The following is a 24292-nucleotide window of genomic DNA, read 5'->3' as shown; positions in this document are numbered from 1 at the left end:
AAAGCCGCCGGGGACTATTCGCCTAGTAATTCAAATGCAACTATCCAACAAAGCCATACAACGCGAGAGACATCATGCCCAAAATGGATGATTATTTTGCAGACCTCACTGGGACGCAATGGTTTTCAAAGACTGACCTTAATGTCGGTTTTCACCAGACCCGTACAGCATGAACAAAAAAACTTTTTTAGCACATCTGGGGCTAAGGAGGTACAAGCATCTCTACTTCACAATATCCTCGGCAGCTGAGGTTTTCAAAAACGCTATCCATGAGATGCAGTCAGGCCTGGAGGCCTTACCAACATTAGTCAGGATATCCTTATTTAGTCCATGATTCTCTAAGATCATCATTGCCGGATTGGCCTGGTTCTGACCTAAACAAAGACATGTTCTCCTTCTTTGAAAAACAAACTGAGTTCTTTGGATATGTCTTTTCAAAAGAAGGCCTCAAGGTAGAACCCCACAAGTCAGAAGCAATTTAAAACACTCCTGCCCCACAGAGCACAAAGGAAGTTTGGAGCTTCCTAGGTATGACCAATTACTGCTGCAGGCTTGTGCCCAACTTGGCCACCTTGTCAGATCCCCTGAGAGAGCCAATAAAAGGTCACCCCACTTGGGAATGAAGCACCCGAACAAAAAAAAAGAAAACCAAAAACAAAAGTAGCCCAAACTGAGCGAGAAGGTCTGGCTAACAAGGAGTGTCATCATTTTGACCTGTACCATTATTTGCACGGGTTCTGTGTCATAAGAGACCACAATCCACTTGTACATCTGTTTGCAAACACATCTCAGCACTCCCCAGTGAGAATTTAGTGGTCAGGGGTTCAGCTGTGGTCATAGACCTTCACAACTCTCTACAGGCCAGGGCTTAGCACCCCAAGAACTACTTATCAAGACACCCTCCAATCATCTAGACCTGAGACGGCCTCACTAAGCAATGACACTGTAAACTATGTTCGCACAGGGAGCGTGCCCCAAAGCCATAACTCTAGAAGAATGCACTGCTGCTCCTTAGAAAGATGTCTGTATACAGAAAAGCATGAAGGCAACGCAATACACAACTGGAAGGGCTTCCTGCAGGAGTCTCAATCATGGAATCCTGATAAAAAAACGAATGCTCATGCAACTGTGGAGAGTGAGGGGGTGTAGGGGTGTGCATCACAGATGGATGGTTTCTCCTGGAAGGACGACGCACTGTGATACCTTAAAATTTACAAAAGAGGGCAGTAGAGCTGGTGCCCCAAGGCGTAGCCAAAAGAAAGTCACGATTGAGAGCTAAGTAATGGAGGGAGTTGTGTCTAGCCACTGCAGCTGTGCTGCCACGTAATACAATTCAAAGTTTGGTGCGCCAAGTCCTCCCTCTAGTAAGGGTCTTAGTGCAACAGCAAGGGTCACCAGACGACAACCGACTCCCCAGATCAGGTCCAGTAGCAGGCAATTTAATCCCCCCCATAAAAGTAAAAAACATGTGGGGAACACCACTACGAGTGCCGCAAAAAATACAGCAGCACTAGCATTTTAGTAATCACCACTCGCCCCAATAGGAAGAGGGGCAGCGAACACCAGATGGGGAGGGATCCCCAAAAATCGATCATTGTGCTCTAGCTACATTGCTCTCCTAATATATTTCAGGGTTCGAAAAATGTACTCAACCTGCTATGGCGAGTCATAATTGATCAGGTCGAGCTATTTTTAAGACTTACTGGCCCCTTCTAGCAAGTTGTCAAAGAACATGTGTTCTGTTCAGTCAGAAAGTGGAGGGGCAATAAAAGACGACTTTAAATCTTGTTCTTATGTCATATTTGCTCTGTTCACAGACAGCAGTCAAAAGTCAGTTTGTCTTACAATTAATTTTCCTTCTGAATGTAGAGTTCCAAGACTTTTTAAGGTAAACTGTATGACCTGCTGTTTAGAGTGTAAAATAAAAGGATATAGGGTGTCCGGTTTCTCCTAACACAACATTGAAATGACAAAGTCAACGGTTTCAAAATATATTTCAGTAGTTGTGAAAGCCAATTTTTTGTATTTCTGTGTGATGGCAAAATTATATTTTATTAGGATGAAAACAAATCATGTGTTGATGTGCAAAGGATATGTTTCCTGAAACCCATTTTTCACAGATTGTTAATACACTATATAGTTTCATCAGCGAAGCTGCAAGTTAGTGGAAAGGTTTTTGGACATTTCTTGGAACTTTACTGTGTGTAGATGACATCATGGTTTAGTAATATATTTATTAAAATGAGTGTTTAAACATAAACTGAGAAACACTTTTGCCCTGATGGCAATGCTGTTAGTAAACTAAAAGCAAGTCATGGGTTCTGTGTCTCCTATATGTGGGCTAGATTCTTGTGATACATGCAGCAAACTTTAGTCTACTTAATTAAACAAAAGAGGTTTTTTTTGTACAGCAGAAATGCTGAGGTCACATATTTGAAGATGCAATCATATGTGAGAGTGAGAGGCGCGGAGAGGCGTAGCCAAGCGTAGAGGAGCAGCGGGAGCCAGGCCTTGCCGAGCTGTGTTGCTGGTTGCCGCTCGTTGGGAGCTGCGGGCATTTGGTGCTACTGGGGGAGGGAGGGGTGGAGAGCTGCCAGCTTCTCTCCCCCCGTTCCTAGAGTTCGGAGCCCCCTGAACCGAGCCCCGAACAAAGCTTCTCCTCAGCTCCAATCCAGCCATTGACCCGGCGTCTCCGGCCACAGCTGCTGAAGGTCGGCCCATCCGACCGGCATAGTTTCTATGAGGCCCGCATCTGCCATCATCCGCCATCTGCCGGGTGCTCTGCCACCAACCTTGCCCCCGCGAGCCCCAGTGTGGTGCGAGATGCCAGAAGACAACGACAAGACAGCGTGTACAGTGAGGGGCAGAGGGCTTGGTGTGGTCTCCCACACCGACCCCCATCCTGACCTACCTGCCTAAAACCTGTTGCCTGGACCAGCTTGAGGGGTACAGAGCACGCAGCTGAGACTCATAGGAGGGAAGGAGCTGCCGGACGCTGGAACCTGGACCCTGGCCCCCTGGCCCAGGACCCCGATAAGGACTACAGACAACAATCGGACCTGGAGCTCAGGAGTGTACGGTGAGGGAGTAGGGAGCTGTGAGACTGTAGCGAGCGCAGTGGGTCTAGCACTACTGCAGAGTGTAGGCCCCGCCTCCCTGTGGAAGCGGCCCGGCGAGGTTGGGTGCGGTTCGTGGGGTTGGTTGGAGGGTCCCGCTCGCCCCTGTTCATCCCCATCCCACCCCCTCAGTTGGACTGACATTATAGAGCAAGCAAGTACGCAAGCAAGCATAAGTATATAAGTATAGCCAAGCCCAGTCTAGGTCCTGATAGGTCATACCAGCTGCCTAGCCATCTAGCAACTCTGCCATACTGCCCATATCTGCCCTAACCGCGGACAGCAGAGATGAGATCAGACAAAATACGAGGCAGGTCTTCACTTACAAGCAAGAGAAAGAGAAAGAAAGGAGGAATCATTGCCCGCAGGAACTCAAACAAAAAGAAGAGCAGGAGTAGACAGCAGAGTCTATCTTGCGAGATCACCCATTGCCCCTGTACAAGCCCTCAGAGCCCCTCCACTTCACCTATGGAGCCCTCATCATTTCAGGACCTTGCAATCGAAGAGGCTATAGCCAATTTACATAATGAGGTTATTAACCTTCAGGCCAGGGGGTATAGCCTCCCCAGCATTGGCACCAGCTAAAACACGCAAGATAACAGACTACTTTGGGGTAACAAGCAGGACTACTAAGCATCAACCATTCCTCTCCACCTCACTGGCCCAGGATTAGGCCTTCAATCAGAAAAGGGTCCCAAAGGATAAAAGTAACAACCCCGCTCGCACCACTTTACCCGATTATCAGCATCCTGGAGGGTAGAGCTATAAGGGCTAGCTCCATGAACCCAAAAGACATTAAAACTCTTAAAGGCAGTTCTCCTACACCAGGAGGGTCACGGACCATCACAAGTGGCCAGGAATCAGTACTACATCTGCTGGTGGGGGGGAAACCTGAACAAACAGCATCCTGCCTCACCAAATAATTTTACAGATGAGGAGGACAATGCCCGGTGGGGAGAAGAGAGAGGGGCGACAGTCACCCCCAATGAGCTCTAGACCCAAATATTTTCATTTCCCCGTTATCAGCCCAAAAAACGCAGATCAAGAGGCTACAGCGTTAAGGACATCGGAAGAAGTTGGGGATATATGGCGATACACCCAGATTACCCAAGCCTCTAGTGCATCCCAAAGAAGTGACTCAAACACGCCCCCTGGCGCCCGTAACAGACATATGAGCCGGCAATCTTGAATTCGATGCAGACAACAGTAACATCCCTACAGTTCCAGTTTCACAAAATGGACATTCAGGTAGATCTGTTAAACACTCTAGCAGTTTTCATCACAGGACTCGATGACAAACTACAAGAACTAAACTCATTAATAACAAGAATACAAAAAAAACAACTTAAGGACTTCACCATTTGCTCTTGTAAGGAGGTAGTAGATGGGATGGGTCAACTGGCAGTAATCTTCAAAGACATCTTGAAGGAGATTCACCGCTCAAGTAAAGAAGAGAGCAAAGACATGGCGTCCATTCTGCCACTTGGATTGGCCCCAACCCCTCAACACCCTCAGAGGACAATCAGAATAGCCTGCAAGACCGCCTAGCTTCAAGGCCATTCAACCCGGAGAGGAATGCAACTAGGAAAATAGTTGCAGACACTCAAGGAAGTGCTCTGGACCATTCTCTCCAAATAACAGAGACTAGAGCTACGGAAAGGCAGTCCGGCCACTGACAGACTAAAAGAGAGAGGAAGTGGGCAAGGAAGGGCAGAAAGAACATTCAGATGGTGTCCGGAGCTGACACGGAACCCGTACCTCACTTAGTGCAGGAGGAGGATATGGGGACGATAAACCCTCTGCCGACAGCGCAGCCTCGTACATCAGACCAAGAGGGCCTTTGCCCCAGGACCTGGTAGTGGAAGGGCCAGAGCTGTTGGGTAAGGCCTGGCCTCCAGGACCTAGAAGCAACCATCGCATTGTGGCCCCAAGCACCCATCCAGGTTAAGTTAAGGCCCACCCCCGCAGAGGTAAAAACCAAAGTAGAGGGGGCTGACAATGTTCAATCATATTCTAATAACAGGTTCTGCTCCAGACAGTTGGAAGGGCTCGATAATTCACCCCATTTACAAGGGAGGGAAGGCCTCTTTACCTTCCAACTACCGACTAATCACCCTTTTAGATGCAGAGTTAAATATTTTTCAACAGGAATCTTGCAGCATTTAGAACGGTGGGCCATGGACAAAGGGAGGCTCCCTATCAACCAAACAGGTTTTACAAAAACAGGGTACGCTAACAAACCTCATGGCATTAAGCCTGGTAATGAATAGAGCAAAGGCCACAGGGACACCCCTTTACATGTGCTTTGTGGATTTTAAGGCTGCATTTTATTATGTCCCTAGAGATAAATTATAGACAAAACTACAGCAGTGGGGGTTGCCGGTGAATTTATTAAATGCTATTATGCTCTACTCTAATACATGGGTTAAAATCAAACTGGAAGACAGCTCTTTTCTATCCAGGCCTATCAAACCCACTTCTCTTCAATCTGTATATATCAGACCCATCCACAGCACTGGATGAGCAGTCAGCCCCTCCACCAGTTTAGGGGGTCGCCAAGTATCCAGCCTACTTTATGCAGATGACCTGCTACTGCTCAGCAACTCCAGGGTAGATTTACAGAAACTTTTGAACTACCTAGGAGAACATGCGCTAGCCAACGATTTAGAAATTAACTATGGGAAATCTAAAATAATCCCCTTTAATCGTAAACCGACCTTACGCCGCAAGTGGTTCTTATCGACACATATCTAGGGGCCAGGATTGACTGTAAGGGCACATTTGCAGCTCACAAAGAAGCAATAAGGGAGAAGGCACAAGCTTTAAACCGGGCATTCGGTACTTGGCAAAATCCATTCTTGGGCGGCCCCTAAACCCAATGACCATGATCACAAGAGCGAAATTACTGCCAACCCTTGCATATGGGACAGTAATAATGAGGGGGGCAGAGGTAGCTATGCCTGGTAAGCTATTAGATATATCCTATAAACGAGTTTTCCAGCTACCTAGATCAGCGTCCCCGGCCCAAGCCAGACTAGAGTTTTCCCTAACAAAGCAATCATTGGCAAGGTCAGCAGCTTTTGTTAATGACTGCTACAAACTTTATTCAGCTCCCATGGGGACCTTAGCAAACCTAGTCTGGCATGAAATTAATCTTGAGAGGGGTAACAACAATTTCAAGGATTACTGGGGAAAAAAGCATAGCCCGGCTTAAATTGGGTGATATGTGGGGCAGCACATTACCAGTGTTCAAAAAAGGAGTCAACAAAGTGGCTAAGATTTTAAACCGGCTAGAAGACATGGAGGTTCTATCGAACCGATCTCATGGATGGCTAGTCTTAAATTCACATGTGCGGGATAAGGAACCTCGTATAATATCCGCCCCACTAGCATGAAAAACTAAGTTAGCCCTCCTACAGATGAGGTTGGGAGACTTACCAACTCTGGATTTCCTCCCGAAATGGAAAAGAGAGGCAGGATGGCAACCACAGGTTTGTAGATTATGTCATCAGACTAGGGAGACCCTAATCCATGTGCTTTGCATTTGCCTAGTTTTGGGACGCCAGAGAAGGAAACTACTGAGAAATGAATTTAACATCCTAGGAGTCTGGTCCTGTAGGTTGGCTGTCATAACAGCCCTGACTCAAGTAATGCAAAGTTGAACACCAGATAAATTCAGTGCCTGAGAACCTTCACAGCCCTGGTGGCCCCTGCAAATTCATTTAGAACCCCTTAAATAAAGAAGATAACTGTCCAGTCCCATAATACCAGAATTCACCCCACAGACATCAGTTATCGGTGACATAGGGGCCTTGTCTACCACAAATGCATCCTTTAGATAACAGGACGCCTTGCCTAGTGTTAGTTTTTGTTCATCTCGTCCGCCTTTTTAAAACAATAGGTTTTTAGGTTCTAATATTGCAACTGGGCTCTCTGGGTTTTATTTAAAAGGGGTATGTTCCATTTTTTATTTCCTGTTTATGTTTTATTGTTTGTACGTTTTAGGTCAATATATATACGTACCTGTATCCTTCAGATGTGTTTTTTTAATGTTTTTATTAACTAATAAAATAATTTTTTTATCATATGTGAGTGAAGAAAAAGGCGACTGTAAACTATTTGCCTAGTATCACACAATTTGACATTAGGTTGAGTAGATTATTTAAGTTACTTGACCTGCAGGTCTAGTAACATTATGATTTTCGAGGCCTGTATTTGGATGCCTGGATATTTAAAGGTATAATGGACCACTTAAGTCAGTGCACTGAGGAGTCACCCCTGTAGAGCACAGAGAAGAATTAGTAAGAGGGAACAGGCAGGATTTGGACTAAGTGACCTTAATACCAGATACAATGCCAATGTCGTCCAATAATTGCATCAAACTAAGATGGGAAGTTCCTGCCTCAAGTAAGAATATCAGGGTATCGTCTGCATATAATAACAATGTGGTGGATATCTAATTCTAGGATCCCCCAATACTGCGCTCACATACACAGGCGGCAGGCTAGTGGCTCCATGGCCATCGCAATAAGCAATGCTGACAATGGGCAACCCTGTCTAGTGCCTCATTGGATGGGGAAGCTACCTAAAATCAACTGGCCAGTCCTGACTCTAGCCATTGGGTTCGAATACAGCATGTGGATCCAGTCCACAAACTGTGGCCCAAAGCCCATGATCCTTAAAGTTGCCAATAAGAATTCCCAGCTCAGGGTATCGAAAGCTTTTTTTATATCTAGGGTCACCGCAACTGTGCCATGTGCCTCTGTTGGTGTACTGTGAACGAGTCACATCTGGTGCCAGAAATTAAGGAACCCGATTGACCAGCATGCACTAAGGTATTGACCACATGGAGCAGCCTATTTGCAAGCACCTTTCCTAGTACTTTACAGTCAAGATTGAGGAGAGATAGCGGGTGGTACTAACATGTCTAAGGGGGTCACGTCCAGGTTTGGGGAGGACTACAATCAGCGCTTTGCGCAGTGAATCGGGGAGTTGGCCCGGTGGACTTAGCTTCATTCAACACATCCAGTCGGTGCTGGTAGATCAGAGCTAAAAAAAGTGGCATAGTACTCGATGGGTAAGCCATTTGTGCCCGGAGTTTTTGTTACAGGAAATTTGGTCTATAGCTGTTCTGATCTCGTCCATTTGGAGTTGTTCATCCAGATCGGCCCCCTGAAGCAGGAAATAAACCTGTATGCCAGTGCAGGAGCAGGGGTACCCCTCAGACACATACAGGTGGTGAAAAAAGTCCCAGAATACATCATTGTTACCAGCCTGCATAGTTATCAATGAGCCATTGTTGCAGCAAATGGCCCCAATGGGAGCACAATTCTGGTCCTCCCTGACCAGCCACACCAACAGTCTGTCCGGCCGATCATCCTTCACATGTAACATGGTCAGACAACTCTTATAATCGGTCCGACCCAAGCATGTTTCAGCCTCCCTATATTATTGACAGAGTTACCGAAGATCCTCAACCTCCATTGTGCGGCAAGCCACCTTCCTCTCCAGAGGGTGCAGCTGCCACTAAAATGCCATCAATTCATTCTGCAGTAGACTCCCCATGTGGCAGCCATACAGTGACTCTGGACAACTACTTTGTGGGCATCCCATTCCAGAGCCCTGGATGTGGTGGACCTGGAATGACGTATTTCAATAGATCAACCTGAAATGGGGGCTCAAGCAGTGCTTTAACCTGTAAGTGCCAGGCGGGAATTCTCTGGCGTGGTCTGCCCCATTGAAGCACTACTTGCAGTGGGAAGTAATTGGATAAAGTGCAGGCCAAATATTCTGATTGGAGAATTTGCAACCATAGTCAGTCAGTGAGGAGGATCAAATCTAATCTGGTGTGGATTTTGTGAAGTGGGAAGTAAAACGAATATACTTGGTCTACCGGATGACCCATGCATCACACATCATGTGATCGCCTTGGGTCAGCCAACTGCAGAAGTACTGGGTTGTTCTAAGACATTTCACATTGCACTGAGGAGGTAGAGAATGATCCAAGTCCACATTCGACATACAATTGAAGTCCCTCCACCCCATAGGCTGGGTGCATGGGGATCCTTGAAAAAAAACAGGAGCAAGTGTGTCAAAGAAATCAGACTGGTTGGAGTTAGGAGCTGGGCCCCGTCTAAGCTTCCCTCTGTTTTAACGTATCGATCCCCATTGTCAGCGCTGTGGTTATCCACCACATGGGTAACCCCAGGAGCAATCCATGTAAGTACTCCCTGAGAATATGCAGACGAGGATGTGCCATAAACATGACCCAATCACTTTGTGCTGACCTTGTGGAGTTCTGCAGCAGTAAGGCGCTTTTCTTGCAATATGATGATGTGCATGAGGCGGCGTTTGAGGTAGGCATAAACGTGGTACCATTTAGCAGGAGTAGCCATACTACACATGGTCCATGTTATCACATTATACTGTGGTATGAGACTGTACGAGTGGCAATGTCATGCAACTGTAATGAGTATCCAAAGCAAAGGATCAGTGCCCAACTGTAGTGTATGCCTCATGTCCTAGACTCTACACCCCATCGCAGTGGAACTCACTCCACCCTCTATGTGCACCCCTAATATACACAACTGCATGCAAAGGCTCCATGAAAACAAACAAAAAATAAACAGAAAAACATTAGTACCTCCACCCAAAGATCAGGTGACATTTGAGCCCCTGGCCATATGCCTTCAAAAAAGAAGTAGGAACTCAGAAAAATTTTCAGCCTCCAAAACATGTCCACTTGGAGTCTCTATGAACCGTGCCCATGGAAAAAGCAAAAACTTATTGTGTCTGTGGCATGAGCCTGATTTGGAGATCTCATCATCCACCTTGTGCAAATCACAGTAGCTTACCTTAACAATGATCAGCAGCGCCTGCAACACAAGTCTGCAAATGTGCACCCCTGGTACCGAGTACTACAAGTCATCTGCATATCGCAAAGTGACTCTTGGGACCCGGTGGACATCACTTGTCAGGGATCCAGACCCACCCATGTCAGAGCCAGACTCCAAGAGCTGCTCCACCTGTAACAGAGCAAAGGTGTTTGCGCAGTGCTGCAATGCCTCTCTCACCGCTCTTGCCTGCTCCTCCACCACTTGACCCCGAGCGGGTCGGCCCTGATGGATTTACTCTTCCATCAAAGGGATCGGTACGTCAACCATTCACTGGCAGTTGAGTCCCTGAAAGGAGTATGAGCTAGACCCTTGGCGCGTAGCCAGGTCCACATTTACTCCGGAGTGGGAAGATGTGCGTTGTCTTGCCATCAACCACTTGCAGTTTCACTGGAAACAAAAGAGCATATTTAAAGTTCAATTCCCAGAGACGTTGCTTTACCTTGACATAAGATTCTCTCAGACCTTACACTCCTGCTGTGGTGTTATGATACGCTGTGATCATAGCATTCTCATACTTTGAGGCCCTTCCCCCAAAACTGCTTGCACACCAAATCATGGTCCCGCAAATAAAGGAGAGCTATAATGGGTTGCGGTGGAATTCCCAGAGGGGTCCGTCTGTCAGGTATCCAATGAGCTCTCTTCACTGAGAAAAATGTAGGCAGCAGGCTCCGCAGCACCCCACTGCACACAGTGGCATCCACAGACTCCCGCAGCAAAAAACAGGAAGCCCGTCCTTGCCGTCAGTGATCAGTACACAAGCCCTTTACTTCTCAGCCCCTGGTAAAGTCTGCTGTGCCACGTCACACACCGGGCCTTCACAGAGCTCAGAGTCAGGCAAACGGGAAGCCCACATACAAAGGGTGAAAACTGGCAGGTTAATAAGGATCCAACACCCCCACCACTCCTAGATATCCAGCTCCTCTAAGTCATTCACAAAACGGGATGCCCCCCGAGACCCCAGCGTCAGCAGTCAATCCAAGTAGGAGGGGGCAACCACACATCACATCAAATACTCGTGTAGGCATAGGTTCAGGCAAGGTATGGGGATCTCATGCACAGAGGAAAGGTGCCACACTCCCAGGAATGCCCAATGGGCTGTTGAGGACCGGACGTCCTCACCTATACCTATTCCGTTGCTCACACCACAGTGAGGCAGTCCTCATGCAGCAGTGGCACCACACTGTCAAATGCCCAATGCAAGGCCTTCTGTGCTGGGCAGCAGCTCTCGCTCCCAACGTCACCAAAATGGGAACAGTGCACGTCGGACAGTGTGTCGGGTGGCGTCCTCCTGTCAAGCAGGCAGCCTAAGGAGCAACTAGTAGGAAACGGCGGCTGGATGAGGAAGGTTAAATGAGGATGATAGATGGGCTAGCCTGGAACTCATTAAGACACGGCTGATATTTTGTCCACGGCCCACCCTACAGTTCTACACTGAATTAAAAGGGCAGAACCCCAATACTACAAACTTCCTTCTTAACACAAAACAAACAAAAAATTACTCTGCAAGAAAAAGATATCATAACCTAACAACACTAAACATGAAGATGAAATCGGCATAACATTCAAGAATAACATTTTCCATAAATGTATAATTAAGAAATAACTAGAAAGCACACCCTAAAAAGACAGAAAATAAAAAAACAAACAAAATATCCATTAATACTGTCCAAAATGTCTGTAATTCACTGGATATTTCTTTAATCTTACATTCTTACGAACATTATTGGACATTTCTGTGTCCGCCAACATACCACTTGAGTGAAAAGTAACCTTCCCTTCCTACATCAGGCTCCGTGGACCCTTTGCATGCTGTACTTGACTCACTATCATCATCATTGGTCGTTTTAGCACCATCCAAAATCTCCACACCCACCAAATGTATCTCTTTTTCCTGTCTAACATCAAAATGCATACCCCGACACATTCATCCATCAACGTATGCGTAGGCATGGAAGCACAATCGCATCTAAAACAAAGATTCCATATCTTACCTCCTTCCACTCTCACAGCCTTACTGAACACTTACACAAGCATCACAGGATTTGACCATTTGGTCAAGTTCCTATTAGACACACCACCCATTTTCACCCTTAAAAGGACACCAATCTTCAATCTGGAATTTAAAACTATAGATATACAATTCCTGTCTCTCCTTTCCCTCTAATAAGTTTCCACTCTTTCCCTAAACCTGTAAAAATCAATTTCCACATCATCAACACACTTCCCGCTCAACCACCACGGCAACAACCTCAAACTTGGTTTCCTTCCCATTAACAATTCAAACAGGGATAAATTAGTGACCGAATTAGGTGATGTTCTGTATGTCAATAAAGTAGCATGCTCCATCCTCCAAGCAATCCACATTTCAAAGTCAACTTCAGAGATTCTTTTACAACCCTATTGATTTGGTCCACTTGACTATTAACCTGAGAATGATAATTCAATACTTTTATGTACACCACACCTTAACAAAAAAACTGTCCAATTCATTACTCACAAACTGGAGTTCATTATCAGGTACCAGATCCTCTGGTATCCCGTGTCAAAAAAAGATTCCATCAAATAATTTGATAACATGATTGGCCGTGACCTTCTCCGCCATCTTCAATTCTGCCCATTTTGTAAAATAATCAATTACCACAATAGCATATATTTCCTTCTTGGATAACATCCCAAATGAACCCAATACATCAATTCCTAACTTCCGCCTGGGTATTTAAGCGTGCTCAATAGAACTCACATCCACCACAAACGCTTAAGCTGACTTTGCACATGCTTTGAATTCTCTCACCCAATTAATTATCAACCACACCAATCAATTCCAGACCACCAATAAGATTCACGTATTCTCCTTTTAGTATTGGACATTCCCATGTGACCTTTGTGAGCTAACATGAAGACAGTTTTACTCAAGTTCTGCGGAGGAACAGTCTTATCATCTCTCTCAACTATATCATCATTAACCATGGGATCCTGCCCTACCTTGAAAAACAATGCTCTCTCACCTCTCAACTTCCTTTCCTCTGGCCAACCTTTATTCAAATAGTCTTTAACGCCACATAACAAACTGTCAATGAGCATTGACTCACTCCAATTTTCCTCTGAAATGGTCTTTACCACTCTATCGTCTGTGCACCACATCTTAGCAGCATCAAGAGTATATATATCACATCACATTACACTTATTTCTCAAACAACCCCTCAATCATTGCAGGAAACCATGACATACGATCTGCATGCACATTTACGTCACCTGAAACATACTCCACCACATATTGGTAGTCCTATAGCTTGGCCGTCAAACTTGCTAAGCAAGCGGTTAATAGTCTTCTACCTCCAGCAGATAACATATTGACCAAAGGTTTACAGTCAATTCTTAGCACAAACTTAGTCCCCCACAAAAAGTGATGAAAATGCTGAACAGCCCTGTGCATGCTAAAAGCTCCTTTACAATAGTAGCGTTGTTATACTCAGAATCCCTCAATGAACTAAAAGGCTTATGATACCACCCATTCTTCATGTTTGTCCCTTTACATCAACACCGCACCCAATCCCACACTATTAGTAGCAACAGCCAGTATGCACTCTCTCACTACATACAATTTCAAGAAACAATTTATTTCTTAAGTAAATTGAAAGCCTCCTGTTGTCTACTGTTCCGTTCATACTTGGCATTTTCCTTTAACAATAGCCTTAGGGGTGTGTTCTTTGGTAGCAGAATCCTGAACTAACCCTATAAAAGTTAGTAGCTGGACTTCGGTTATAAGTGCAGGGGCATCTAAAATTCTTTCCAATTTTAATACCATTTTTTTTTAATCTCATGCCTCAAGTACTCCATCCTGTCCTGTCTGAACTTGCATTTTGAAAATGCAAGTGTTAGTCCTTTTTCTTGCCACCATTCCAACACATTATGCAAAACTGTGTCATGCTCCTCAGAGGTTTTTCCAAACACTAATATTTCATCCTGGACGGCAACAACCCCCACGACACCTTCCAACATGTTTTTCATCTTAAGCTGAAACACAGTCGCTGCGCTTGCTAAGCCAAATGGTATACGCAAGCACCGAAACATCCCTTTATTGGTTACAAATGCTGTAAGATGTCTGAAGTTGTCATGCAATTCCACCTGGTGATATGCACTTGCTAAATCCACAGTGGAAAAAACATTTGCACCAGATAGCATTGAGACTTTTTCCACGGATGTTTGGAAGAGGGAGTATATAAACCTAGATTTCCCTATAAGGTTACGCAGGTCTACACACAGATGAAATACCCCTTAAGAGACAGAACCACAGGGGACACCCAAGGGTAAGATTCTAAAGACTCTATGGGTTCAATAATGTTCTTCTTGAACAATCATTCAGTATGTCTTTGAGTTTGTCCCAGTAAGCTAAGGACACATTTTTTTTTATCTTGAACCTCATCGGTATTGTCCTCTCAGTCAATAATAATCTTATGCTTGAAATCCACATATTTTCCCAACCTTTCTTGGAACAAACTGGGAAATGCAGTACATATGCCTGACACATACTCCATCATGTCTTCATCAGATGTAACCACATACACAGGTGGGGAGGCAGTGGGATCCAATTTCATCCCCATTTACTGTTGATGAGGGCAGTCTAAGATGGCTTCGCCTTTGGCAGGAATATGTACTTTGCCTTTTGTTCTTCTACCCTCAAATTCCAAATCTGCCCATGTAATGATATGTGAGTTTTGATCACTGACTTCATGTTGCACTTAGCCTAGCAGCACACCGTCACAATAGCGACCACCAACTTCTTTTTGTCTAATGACTTTATTTTAGTATTAGCCACCGCCATGTTAAAAGCTGCAAGTAGTTTTCCACATTGTACACTGTGCTTATGTTTTTATTTTTCATGTTCTTTCCTACCAAAAGCTTAGGCTGATAAGAATGTACTAAGACGGCAGGGAACGGTCTTGTTTTGAAGTGGCACCTTGGGATTGTGGCCAAGTCCTGACGTGTTATTTTCAAAGCTGGCCTAAAGCAATCAGCATTTTTTTTTTTTTTTTGTAAATCAACTTCTGCAGTGAGAGGGAGGTTCTAGAATTTTCCTCTAATTTGTTCAAAGTATAAGAGGCCAAGACCAGATGGACCGGGGACTGTGAGTGTTTTCAGATATCAGGCATACCCAGGACACTGGGGTGTGTCATCCTTCCCATGAGGATAATTGATCTCGCTCTCCTCTGTCGAGTCTGGGATCTGGCGATCTGATGCTGAATAGGAAGGAGATTAAGCAGTTGTGCCCTATCCTCATGGTGACGCATATTTTTTTAATTCATTTTTTGATTTGTATTATAATATAGGTACATATATTTGCTGTGTATATTGAAGTGGAAAATCATTTGTACACGTTTTCATTTCTTTGCTGTGACCATTTTTAAACGTGTACTTTGAGCAAGCTAATCTTCTTTTACAAACCTTTCGACGTGAAATAATAAATGTCTTCTTCGGACTAAGAAGCGCATTCCAGAGATTTCTGTTTGTGCAGGTATCGCGTTCCTGATACGTGCATATGCCTTGCTGACCAGATGCTTTGCTGATGAAGATTCCAGGAATGCTGTATCCCTAGTAGGGATATCTTCCTCTCTGCCATTTGCCAATGCCCTTTTAGTTTAGAAAGTCCATTATGCTTACACTTATTTTATTGTTAGTGACCTATGTATCAAGTTCTTCTTGTTCCAAATTATTTTTGTCCAATTTACATTTTGCCCGAATGTGTTCCTCCCCACACATTTCCCAAATTTGATTTGCTGTAGGGTTGGCCTGTGCCCAGCCAAAGATTACTGACTCTGGTAAATTTGAACTGACTAGTGATTGTAATACCTGAGCATTGCGTAATTTCCGTGTCATAGATATTTCTATTGACTTTATGTATTATTCTTCTTGAATGGTTATTTTTATGGATGTTAGTATGCCTGAATCTATTTTGTTGCCTTGGGTAATGCTTGGTGATTGTGTATCTTTATAATTTGGTTTTGTGCATTGTCTGTAATACTCTGAGCTTGTGTTTGTAATATGTCTTTTAACATTATTCCTGATCGGAGTTTTCATTCCGTGGCCACATTGGTCATGGTGTAAATTATTGGGGAGGTGTTGGCATTTTTCTTGATGGCTCACCACACATCTTTCTGGGTCCAAAGGTCTGCCGACATCATTGCTATTAGTTTCCTAGGAAGGACGAAAAATGCGCAAGCAACATCACAGACGTAAAAGACAAATTAGATTTGTCAGAGATCCAGGTGCTTATTAACTTGTTTTCTGCACTCGGAGTTTAGTCCATCACAAGTGGACCACAGGGAAAACAGATGAGCGCTGCGCTTCACTCCTGCTACTCACCAGATTTTGTGGAGACAGACACACAATGCTGGATTAAATAAAATGTATCTGGTTCCCTTGAACAGCAGCTTGCCATCCACCTAACTGATTTTATTACAAGACCGGATGCTCCTATTATGCTTCCTTTTCTTGCTTTAATATCAACAGCAGCCAAGAAAAAAAGAACTCTACAATACGAACTAAATATATCACATGAATCAACAAAATAATATGTCACACGTGAAGTCACAAAGGAATGACCAGTGGCATGCTCACAACCTCAATAAGTGTCTTAACTGCGAGCAACAAGCCCTCTTTTCTTGCTGCTCGCAGTCAAGATAAGTTATTCATTTATTCCTTCGTTTTATTATATTAACTGAATTTTATTATTACTATTGCTTTCTAATTGGTGTTGTGCATGCTTGATGTTTCTTGCTACATTCCTCATGTTTTGCCCCTTACGAGCGTCTTGTTCACTCATCATTTCTGAGAGCCGAATGTTCTTCCAGAACGTTTGTCTCTCATTTTTTCTGTCAGTTCTGAGGTGCGTGCCTCAGAAAAATGCCTACCGTTAACAGCTTCGCATCACGCTTGGCAGCGCGCCTCCTCGTTGCCTTTCTTCTTCCTTGTTGTTGGTTTTAGTTCGGTTTGGAGCAGTTTCACCGCGTCCTTCACGATCGGCTCTGGACACAATATTTTCTTCGGGCGGAGCCTGTGGGTGTGTCCCTCCTTGGTTGGCCGCCTTAGCAGTCGGGGTGTGTCTTCCATCCTCTTTTCCACTCCCCTTGCTCACGCCCATTGCCCAGTACATAATTTAACCCATTCTTTTCTGGGTTGAATTTAATATATCATTTATCTTTTCATAGAAGCTTTTTTCTTTCAATTTGTGAGCTTTTCTCTCTGGTAATTAAGTTTGAACATTTAAGGATGTCCAAAAATAATACTGAAATTTCTAATAATGATGATTTCCAGGATTTTTGCGCCAATCTGAATACTTCTATTCAAGATTCGGTACAACAGGCTGTGTCAGCGTCTATGCTGCAGATGTAAAAAAAAATTAGAAACATCTTTTTAAAAAGTGGCCTTTCAAAATCCTAACGTTTCTGGGGCAAATAAAGGGAAGACGCGTACTCTTTCCAGAGTACAGTTGGTTGCTGGCACTGAAGATTCTTCCCAATTTGCTGGTCCTTCCTCCGTAAGGAAGTTCATACAGTGGAAAAGGGTCCCTCTCAATTTCATATTACACGCCTGAGGGACACAGATGATGACATGGAATATGAGGACGAGGATGTTGATGATTCCCAGGCTCTTTATGACCTCTGGCAAGGGCCTTCAGTGAAAAGGCGGAAAATGTATCTTTCTGACTCAGACCTTTCAGCGGATACAAACGATTATATTGTTCTGGATGGATTGGGGGAACCAATGTTTGATCCCTCTTTAATACACCATCCGAATTCTACTGAATGGTTCCACTCTGTACATGTGGCAGATTACATTTCTCTGCATTAAGACATTCTTTGGACAAATCCACAAGAAATAAACTTCGTTCTGAGTGTCCCCGTTCCTCCCTGCCTCATAATATTACTTCTACTCCTAATATTGATCCTAATATGGTTTTGTTTTTCTCCAAATATGGTAAGGACCCTAAAAAAAAGGGTCGATAGAGCTTGGTCCGTTTGCCAGGACCGGCTTCTAGATCTGGTGGGTCCTTTGACCAGAGTTCTTGATTTAGCAGAGGAGGCCAGGTTGGAAGGCTCACAAATTGATCCAACTATCTTATCTAATTGGGCCCAGCAAGCTAATGGCCTTCTTTTTGGGGATTCTTTTATTAAAGAACTGAGTAAATATGTTTCTACCTTCGCAACGTTGAATAAAGCTCAGTTCTCCTTGAAGAAAATCTTCAACTCCAGGGTTTTTGGCAGGGCCGGTAAAGGGAGGAGCCGCTTTACCGCCCGCTTCGCCTCGCGTGGTGGCAGTTCCCTCAGAGGCTCCTCTTTCTACTCCTCTGAATACAGACCTCAGTTCTACCCTCGGAGAGGGTTCAGGAGCAGAGGTTATCGTCAAAGAGGAGGACAGCTCTCAGGTAAGGAATTTAAATTTTGGCCCTCTTCCAGTGGGAGGTCGGTTAGCACATTTTCTTTCAAACTGGTATCAAATTACTGCGGATCCATGGCATCTTCAAACCATTCAAGGGTATTGTATAGACCTTTATCAAGTTCCTCGCCAGTTTTGTCCACCTACTCCTCTAAGGTTTTCCCAGGAACAAACCTGTTTGATCAATCTGGAGATTCTTTCTTTGATTTCAAAAAACGTTATAGAGGAAACACGTTTTCACCCCTCAGGGTTTCTCAGTACCATTTTTCTGGTCCAGAAGAAAAACAAAAAGTTCTGTCCGGTAATAAATCTGTAAACTACATAATTGTTGAACAATTTCAATCATTTCAAAATGGAGACTACTCTCCATCTCAGAGACATTTTGATGGAAGGCGATTGGTGTGTTCGCCGAGATCTCCAGGACGCTTACTTTGCAATACCTGTGTCCATCCATTTTACAGAAACTTCCTGCAATTCCAGTGGGAAGGCTCAATCTTCCAGTTCACGGCTCTTCCTTTCAGGCTCGCTTCCGCTCCTTGGTGTTTCACAAAAGTGATGAAAACTGTGGTAGCTCATCTAAGAGCTCAGGGAATAAGACTGATCATTTATCTAGACCAGGGATACTCAAAGTACGGCCCGGTGGCCTCATGCGGCCCTTCTGACCTTTACATGCGGCCCCTGGGGCAACAGGAGCACTGGGCAGCTGTTTGCTCGACTCCGCACTAACAAAAATATTAAATACACACACAATCATTTATTTCAAACTAAATTGGTGTTAAAGAAAGCAAGTAACTAGGGACTCCTGCACTTAAGAAACACCTTCATTTTTAAAGACATCTTGCAGCATAAGTGTAAAACTAAGACAGACTCTTCAAAATTAATTAAGTCTATTTAGTTAACATACAGAACCTTTTCGCCTTAGTACTATTTATTTTATCAGTGCATTTTCAAACATAAATTTGGAAGCATTAATTATTTCCCTTACCCTGAGAACACCACCAATAGTAAATTAAAGAGGCAAGTAACTTGGTATGTGCACTTTGTGGGTGGCCTGGGCTCCTATCATACATAAACAGCATTATAGTTTATTAAATCAAACAGAGGCAGGTTTTGTGCAGAGCACACCATGAATCATGTATTTCAAGGTTATCTTAAATGTGATAATGCAGAAAAAGGAGGGAAAGTGACATTAAAAAAATTGCCTATGATCACCAAATTTGAAAAGTGGGTAAGCCGGGATTAATTCCAGGTCTTCTGGTTTCCCATTGTTTATTTCAGCCACTAGATGTATATCCTTTACTTTCCCTACACCTTCCTTGCCACCAATCCCCCTAGTCACCCCCACCCAAGCGCCACTGCCCTGGCATCAATGCGGCCCCCAGGCACATCAAAGACCAAACTTTTTAGCCTCTGGGAAATTGTTTGTGAGTATCCATGATCTAGACGGATTTTCTCATTATGGCTCAGAACAAGGACATTCTATTAAGTCATTTGAACATTTGCCTTCGCCTTCTGCAATCCCTGGGTTTTCTGGTCAATATGGAAAAGTCTTCTCTCGTTTCCTCAACTCAAGTAATGTTCCTAGGGTTTCTTATAGATTCCAAAACAACATCCCTGTCTCTTCCCCAACAAAAGGTGAATCGTATAAAACACGAGCTTCGGCAAGTCCTCAATCTTTCCGTTCTCTGGCAAGAATCGTAGGCCTCTTGGCCTCTTCTATTCAAGCCATATTTCCAAGTCCATTACACTACAGAGCCCTTCAGAGGTTGAAGATTCAACATCTCTGCAAAGGGCTTCGTTATTCAGATATGATTCAGCTGGACCTGGACTCTCGAGCAGAGTTACAGTAGTGGCTCGATCATTTGGAAGCATGGAACAGAAGAGCAATTTTATCTTCAGCCCCAGATCTAGTATTAGAATTTGATGCAAGTCGGACAGGTTGGGGCGCAAGGTGTGGCAACATCTCGACTGGAGGCGTATGGTCAGAGAAGGAGTCGGCACTGCACATCAATTGTTTAGAGATGCTTGCAGGCTCCTTTGCATTGAAGACCTTCGCAAAGGAAAAAGGTAAGTTGCTCTATTCTTTTAAAGATGGACAATATTTCCGCAGTAAAATACATCAATCATCTTGGAGGAACAAAATCAAAACCCCTTGCGGATCTAGCCAAGAGTTTTTGAGAGTTTTGCCTTCTTCGGAAATTGTCGGTCAGAGCGCAATATCTGCCAGGCAAACTAAACACCATTGCGTAATGGTGTTCTCGGCATCTAAAAGATTACAGTGATTGGCGTCTTCACCCTTTCGTATTCAACAAACTTTCTTCGAAATTCGGCGTCATGACAGTGGATCTGTTCGCTCCTCGCTTAAATTCTCACCTTCCCAAGTTTTACAGTTGGAGACCGGATCCTCAAGCTCTTGGTACAGACGCTTTTCTCCAGGATTGGTCTCCCCATCTCAATTACGCCTTTCCTCCTTTCATGATGATAGCCAGGGTCTTGGCCCAGGTTCGCCTTCAACAGGCTTCTCTGGTGCTAGTAACTCCCTTTTGGCAAACCCAACCCTGGTTCCCTTTGGTTCTAGAGTTGTCAATTGAATTTCCGGTTCTAATTTCAACCTTTCCCTAACTCCTCCTAGTTCCGGAGGGTCGTCCTCACTATATGATTCTCGATCATACGTTAACTCTGGTGGCATGGAACATTTAGGGACAGCCTGGAGAACCCCCGGAATTTCGGAAAAGGCTGTTCAGTTTATCCGCCACTCTTGGGCTCCAGGAATGGCTAAAACCTACAAGTCCGCCTGGTTGGTCTGGAGTGGCTGGTGCTTGGACAGGAATTAAAATCCCTTTTCAGCCGATGTGACTTTAGTCATTCATTTTTTGGCCTCTCTAGCCTCCCAGGGTAGAGCGTATAGAACAGTGAATACCTATAGATCTGCTATTTCTGCAACATGATCAAGTAGATGGAAAACCGGTCGGTGAACATCCTTTGGTGTGTCGTCTCTTGAAGGGAGTAAGATTTTCCAATCCTCCCGTTTCTAGATATAATCATTTATGGGATGTAAATTTGGTTTTGAATTTGTTTAATTCCTGGCACAATAACAAATGTCTTTCTCTGAAATGCCTTTCTGCAAAACTGACTATGTTGCTATGTTTGGTTTCTTTGAAACATGTTTCCAATGTCAGAGCTTAAGATGTGTCCTCGGTCCAATTCTCTCCCTCTAGTGTGTCTTTCAGAATTCATAGGAGAACAAAAACAAATTTGGTTCATTATCCGAACTTTCCTTCACATCCTAAACTTTGTGTTGGTAACTGTTTAAACGTTTATATAGCAAAAACTGAAGATTTAAGAACGTCCTCCTCTCCCCAGTTGCTGATTTCCTTTTTAAAACCTTACAAACCTGTCTCTTCTCCTACCCTTGCTCGTTGGGTTAAGTGGGTTGTGACCCTCACGGGTGTTGAGGCTTCCTTTGAGGCTCATTCCGCCAGAGGTGCTATGGCTTCTAAGGCCCATGGCTCGTTTGGAGGACATTCTTAGATCGGCAGACTGGTCTAATGTTTCCACTTTTAGAACATTTTATTGTAAACCAATTTCTACTGTTGCCGATTCTGTTATTAACATGCTTTAAAACAAGCATAATAATAGGAGCCTCCGGTCTTGTATTAAAATTCAGATTTTCCTAGCTTTAGTGAAGGAAAGTCTAGATTTTATTAAAGACACGGAGGTGAGTATTATCCCACCGCTTTTTCTTAGCCCTCCCATTTCTATTTCAGTGCCGGCGTCCCCTGCTCCACTCGCTACTTCATAAAGATGTTCGTCCTTCCATCAAGTTTGATCCCCAAGAAGTCCCTGCTTCTGTCACTCTTCATGAAGATCGGCCTCTCTCTTCCTGTCGTTTTGTGGCCTGGCAGAATTTGGTTTCCACTTCAGCTCTGGACTTTGCGAAATACTTTTTTACTTTATTGATGGCTTTTTCCATTATATTGATTATTATTCCATTGTTTCGCTTCCCTTGACATGTTCTCACAAGAAAAGAGGGCTTGTTGCTTGCAGTTAAGACAGTATTGAGGTTGTGAGCATGCCATTGGTCATTCCTTTGTGACTTCACGTGTGACATATTATTTTGTTGATTCATGGGATATGTAGTTCGTATTGTAGTGTTCTTTTTTTCTTGGCTGCTGTTGATATTAAAGCAAGAAAAGGAAGCATAATACTCGCCTCCGTGTCTTTAATAAAATCTAGACTTTCCTTCACTAAAGCTAGGAAAATCTGAATTCTCTACTCCAGCGACCAATGATCGCCCGTTTTTTAAAGCCAACCATCTGCATTCCTACATTCTACCATAACGTTCTACAGTGAATTAAGCAGAGCCCCAATACTACAACCTGCAGTGCCTCACAACAGTAAGATGAAAGACGGCCGACCCTACGAGGCAAGGGGGTGCCCCAACGGAAGTAGGACTTTTTGCCGATGGACAAGTCACCGAAAACTCTTTGACAAGAAACTGGATTCAAAAGTACGCAGGAGACAAATCCGAGACCACATCAAGCATTACAAGACTAAATATGCAGCACCTACTAAAAAAAGGGTAAGAAGATAAATAAAAGGCTAAAATGCTTGCGTGGGGGGGGGGAGGTCCTGAAAGAGCAGCAATAACAGTGGTGTGCCTTGCTGTTATGATACAAGACCCAAACCCCCCACCGAAGCTTATGCCAAAGTATCTCATTACAACATACAGGCAGGCTTTAAGTCTGCAAGGAAGGTCGAGTTGAACGCTGACACCTAAGGAGCAGGTCTGCACTGGGATAATAAAAACGAAACAAATTGTTTTAGTCTCAGTAATACACGCCCAGTGCTTGATAACGTAACACACAGCTCAACACGTTACAACCTACACATTTAATCAACGATGTGTTTAATATAAATATACATCATATAATTGTGTGCTGTGATGAAGAGTGGTCAGTCGTGTGTTCTCGTAAGACGAGGGGCGAGCTGCTGCTTTCTAGGATCTGAGAAACATTGTCCTTTCCACTTTAGGTAAGAGACACAAGTAATCTCGTTCTACGCTCCCCTTTGCATGAAACCGAGGCACTCCACAACACGGATAACCCAGATAACTAATACGCCATACGGACTACCATCAACTCACACAGGAAGCCACTCACCGAGTTGACTGCATCCTGCAGCTGTGTCAACCGGTCCGCCATGACCAGAGCTTCTAGTTGTATTCACAACCCCCGGCTAGTGGCGCTCGCACGGAACAGCGTCGCTGAACACACTGCAAGGAGCTGCCATCTTTAAAGAGTACACTTTTCCTTATTCTTGAAGAAGATGAAAAAAACACATTTCCAACTAATGTGCTACTAGGTTTCTTTTTTAATTGTAAAGGTACTTGTTTTTAGAATTTTATAAACACACACAGATTTTCTATTACCAATAAAAATTAAAAAAATGTATCCAATAAAAATGGGTGTTAAAGGCGTTCATTAGCACACGTAAAAAGGTGGCCTACATTTTAAGTTCCAGATGCATTCTTATTTCTATGAATAGTAAAATAAAAAGGGGATACAAAATGGCCACAGAGTGCCGAAGAGTTACCCTTTTTTTGCCTTCAGTTGTGCCGTCGAGGCAGGCGCGTTTCTCATTGGTTCACATAAAGCTTGCTCTCATTGGCTACAACTATGACATGCTCGAGCAAGGGAAGACGGCAGCATGGGGTAGAGCATCTCTATCCAGGCGCAGGGTGCTGTGGTGTCTTGTCACTGTGAGGGGGCAGGCGAGCTGCCAATGCACGAATGCGCATGTCACGCACTAATGGATAGGCTGTTGTCAGCGCCCAATATAGTGGC

At 44.2% G+C, this 24292-nt stretch overlaps 1 protein-coding gene across 1 annotated transcript in view; it reads right to left on the bottom strand.

Annotated features, from left to right (window-relative positions):
* MED21 (mediator complex subunit 21) overlaps positions 1–23758 on the bottom strand; it is a 79457-nt gene extending 55699 nt beyond the window's left edge. The window contains exon 1 of the mRNA XM_069228619.1: positions 23609–23758. Coding sequence (XP_069084720.1) covers positions 23609–23650 — 42 coding nt within the window. The 5' untranslated portion in view covers positions 23651–23758. The remainder of the gene's footprint in view (positions 1–23608) is intronic.
* Between the last annotated feature and the right edge of the window lie 534 nt (positions 23759–24292).

The sequence above is a fragment of the Pleurodeles waltl genome, chromosome 4_1 (genome assembly GCF_031143425.1).
Source record: "Pleurodeles waltl isolate 20211129_DDA chromosome 4_1, aPleWal1.hap1.20221129, whole genome shotgun sequence".
NCBI classification, from domain to species: domain Eukaryota; kingdom Metazoa; phylum Chordata; class Amphibia; order Caudata; family Salamandridae; genus Pleurodeles; species Pleurodeles waltl.
The sequence above is the reverse complement of the archived record's forward strand: the minus strand, read 5'-3'. Positions and strand labels throughout refer to the sequence as shown.